We start from the raw sequence: 4,144 nt of genomic DNA, 5'->3' as shown, positions 1-4,144 counted from the left end.
TCAAAGTGCGTTTTATATTTATTCAACATTTAAGTAAGAATTAAGAATTAATTAGCTTAAAAGAGCTCCAAAAGTTACGCAAAACGAAATATGTAAGCTTTAAAATAAGATTACTGGTATTATTAGTTACCAAAATATAATTAATATTTAATTATAAATATTCACAGTTCTAGGCAGCTAAGCATTATTTATTGTATCAATTTATCAAACAGAATTTCAAAATTTCAAGTTAACAGAGCCTTGACAGCGGAGCGCAATGTTAAAAGATTGGCAGTTGGCAATGCGAAGGCTTGCGCTACACTTGCTACTTTCTACGATTCGCCCTGGAAAACAATCCAACTGTCAATCCACTTTTACCTTCTTTTTGAGATTAAACATTAATTAGTAACCGGTATTGTCGGTGATTAGTGTTATCCTGCTAATTGGCGACGTGCGAGGCGCGTTCTGGTAAATGCAGCGATCAACGGGCGCCCTTACACACACGCGCCGCCGCAACCGTTTTTGCCGTCGCGTTGCCAACTCAACCGAATTGTACCGTTACATCATTTGTAACCGATAATCGAACGCTTTTAAAGTTTTTATTTATAGCCACAAAATGGCAGCCGCTCGAGCGGAAAGAAGACGATAGACGAGCGAGTTTACAGAACGCCGGGTAAACATGATCGACACTTTCTTTTATCTCCGGCAATCCCGGTAAAGGCAGAATCATGCGACGCTGCACGCGTGCGCTCTAACCACGCAAAATTGGGTGCCAGGCATTTCTATCACTTTCCTCGCCCAGAAAAAAAATCGGTTTGTTGTCGTCCAGAAGCGATACGCGTAAATTTTGGTAACAAATAAAGCCAATACGGTGAAACAAGCCGGCCAACCGATGACTTCCTATGCGTGAGTGCTCCACATTCTCTCCCGGCCAAACGAAATAAGCCTCACACGATCTCCAGACAGGACCGGAATCAGGAACAAAGAGTAACTAAACTTATTTTTACACTTCATATGCATAATTCGAATAATTTATTATTATAAAAACTTTTTAGTGGCTTCGCCATGCAGCTTCGATTTCCTTTTTAGTGTTACCCCAAAGCTATTCTGGGGTTTTTCCTATACTAATTTAAATTAGCAAGCAAATATTTTAATTTTAATATTAATTTTAATAAAAATAGCATGTTATTATTATCTACTAAATCGGTTAGCTCAAACTAAAATTCATAAAACTTATATGAAAAATATTAATTTACATTTTTAAGAATATAAGAAATGTAGATTAACTATTTAGGAATTTTTTGGGTCAAAATAATAAAAAAAAATTGTTTAAAATATGCATTTTAGAGAATTCCCTCGGCCGCTCCTGCCCACAATGCAAGACGCGTCGGGTTCTCTCAATTAGCACCTGCGTTGGCCACAGGCATGGAGCACACTGTGCCCCCAAAACTCGGATCTCTATCGACTCAGTCACCATTGTGTCACACGCGCAAGTGGACGTCTCTCTCTTTCACTGTCTGTCGATCGGATTCCAATCCGTTCCAGCTTCGTTCCAGCCTCCATTTAAGCTGAGTGAAAACCGAAAGTGATCCATCCATTCATCATCATGTCTGACGGCAGCAGTTCCTCGCGACTTTTGGCCCTCGTGGCCATCTTCTTCAGCAGCTACATTGTGGGCATCTACAGCGCGGCACGGGCCTCCAGTAGCTTGATCTTAACTCCGGATAGAAGTTATAATCGGACTTTGAATAATACACTCCTCGAAGAGGTGGAAGAGAACTCCTCCACTGGCCTCGCCCGCAGCGGCTCTCGACATCCTCGCTGTAAGTTTCAACTGGAAGAGATCGCAGCTTCCAGATCATGCCGGATGAGTGCCGGTGGTTTGTTTCTCCATCGTGGTGGTAGTATGTGGGTCATGCCTCAATTATCACCCACTGTGCATGAAGTGCCGCAGGTGGATTCTTTAGTCTTAGTCGTCCCCATGCCCTACAACTCGTCATTATTGGGGTCTGCTGGCAAAGGTTTCCAATTGCGCGTTGCAATTTGTGAGCAGGGGAACCCCGCTAAAATGATTTGGCATTTGCAAACTAAAATAAATATATAAAATACTAATCAAAAACAAAAAAGAATGCTATCCTCCGGAGCCGAAGTTTATATCCTTGCAGTTTGACAGATAGACTTGGCTGTTAATAATGATCAAGAAAATATATGTTTTATAGAACCGGAAACGTAACTTCTAACTAAGCCCAAACCATGCAAAGGTATAACAATAAATTTTTATTATATAAAGGGGATACTTTTTTCCTTTTTGTAAGGATATACTTTAATTATATATAGTAAACTTGGAAAATCTTTTAAATCCTTTTTTCCGTACTCTGTTTATATTCATTATTTCTGTAATTGGAAGTGCATTCTCTTTAATATTTACAGTAATCCTTAAGAAGAATCCATCTAGCTTTGAAAATAAATTTCTTACTAATTATTTAGCCATTCAAATAATTTTTGTATTAATAATTAAATTTTTATCGAGACTTATAGTTAGTTCTCTAAATTGATAGAATCCCTCAAGCTATTACAAGGAACTTGTTCGATTTTAAAATTTTTATCAGTCTTAAAATTTGGAGGTATTCAAGGAACTCAGCTTGAATTTAAGGTTTCACCTAAAGAACTTACAGAACATCGACTGTATATATATATTTTCGAGTGCAATATATCTCCCACGGTTTAATAACCTCTAATAAAGCAGTTAATGGTGATATAGCATAATAAAGCACAAGAACCGTCTTCTGTGCAGTGCCCTTTGAATGACACTTTATTTCTATAATCTTTTTAGGGTTTCCGTTTTACACAATTGGCCGTTTCTCCAATGACATTTGCACAGGCAACAACCTGCTTCTCGGCACCTGTGTAATCAATGGTGAATGCTCGGACAACAGCGGAGTGGCGGCGGGCAGTTGCTCCTCCATTACTGCCCAGGCTATCTGCTGCATTTGTGAGTAATTTCTGGAGATTAATAAGAATCATTTAATCAGACATTTCCTATTCAATTACAGATCAAAGAACATGTGGAGCGAGTACCTCCTACAACAACACCTACTTCTACAACAGCAACTATCCAGCTCCATATGCTGGCGGTGGAAGATGCTCCATTGTAGTCACGCCACCGGATTCAAGCATTTGTCAGCTGCGCGTGGACTTCCTTTCCCTATCGCTGGCTCCACCCTCGGGCGATGGATTCTGCAACACCGATGCATTGACCATCACTGGAGGAGCCTCACAAGTGCCCAGCATCTGTGGCGAGAACTCTGGCCAGCATGTTTATGTGGACTTTAATGGCGTCAGTCCCATCACCATCTCGGTGGCCACTTCCTCCGGTTACACCTTCAACCGCAACTGGCAGTTCCAGATCCGCATGCTGGGCTGCACGTCGGCCACCTTGGCTCCTGCTGGATGTCTGCAGTACTATATGCCCAGCAGTGGTACCCTCGCCAGCTTCAACTACGTTTCAGCAGCCTCGTCCGCCCTGAATTCCATTGGAGTCCAGGGCACCAGACAGCTGGCGAATACAAAGTATGGGATCTGCATACGTAAAGCAGCTGGTATGTGCTCCATTACCTACAGCCAGGTCAGCTCGGACACGTATTCCTTTACGCTGACAAACGACGTCGGAGCTGTGGACCCAACGTTGCTTGCCACGTCCTCGGTTCAGAGCCAGGAGTGCAGCACAGATTACATTGTTATACCGGCGCCCACGCAGGGCGGCGTCTCGCTATCTAGTGATCGCTTTTGTGGTCTGGGCCTGGTGTCCACGACCACTGCGGCGAAGCCCTTTGTGGTCTATACGGTAACGGACGGCAATGAGGATCTGGACATATCGAATAGAGGATTCTATCTGTCGTATTCACAGAATGCGTGTCCAATTCTATAATTTTGGGGGAAAATAAAAGACTTGATTTATAAATAGCAGACGAAATTGTATATTTGTGGCTGGGAAGGACAAATAAATTGTCTGGAAAGTTTCAGAAGTAACCATGTTAAAGTCTGTGAAAGTAATTAGCAAAAATGATCTAATTAGAAACTACAGTGTTTTTCAAGAGATATTGGAATCACTTTTGTGGAATCAAAATAGCGAGAATCGTGAAAAATAACTTAAAAGCTTAAATAG

The 4,144-nt window shown here is 41.5% G+C and overlaps 1 protein-coding gene across 1 annotated transcript; it reads left to right on the top strand.

Moving 5' to 3' along the window:
• The first annotated feature begins 167 nt into the window (after positions 1 to 167).
• On the top strand, positions 168 to 3,945 carry LOC110190671 (uncharacterized). Its single transcript, XM_086833412.1, has 4 exons — positions 168 to 966; positions 1,327 to 1,802; positions 2,813 to 2,971; positions 3,033 to 3,945. The coding sequence occupies exons 2-4, from the start codon at positions 1,586 to 1,588 to the stop codon at positions 3,905 to 3,907; spliced, it is 1,251 nt and encodes a 416-aa protein (XP_086689538.1). The 5' UTR covers positions 168 to 966; positions 1,327 to 1,585; the 3' UTR covers positions 3,908 to 3,945.
• Positions 3,946 to 4,144: the final 199 nt, after the last annotated feature.

The sequence above is a fragment of the Drosophila serrata genome, unplaced genomic scaffold (assembly GCF_035046125.1).
Source record: "Drosophila serrata isolate PLE 108 unplaced genomic scaffold, ASM3504612v1 contig_272, whole genome shotgun sequence".
NCBI lineage: Eukaryota > Metazoa > Arthropoda > Insecta > Diptera > Drosophilidae > Drosophila > Drosophila serrata.
The sequence above is the reverse complement of the archived record's forward strand: the minus strand, read 5'-3'. Positions and strand labels throughout refer to the sequence as shown.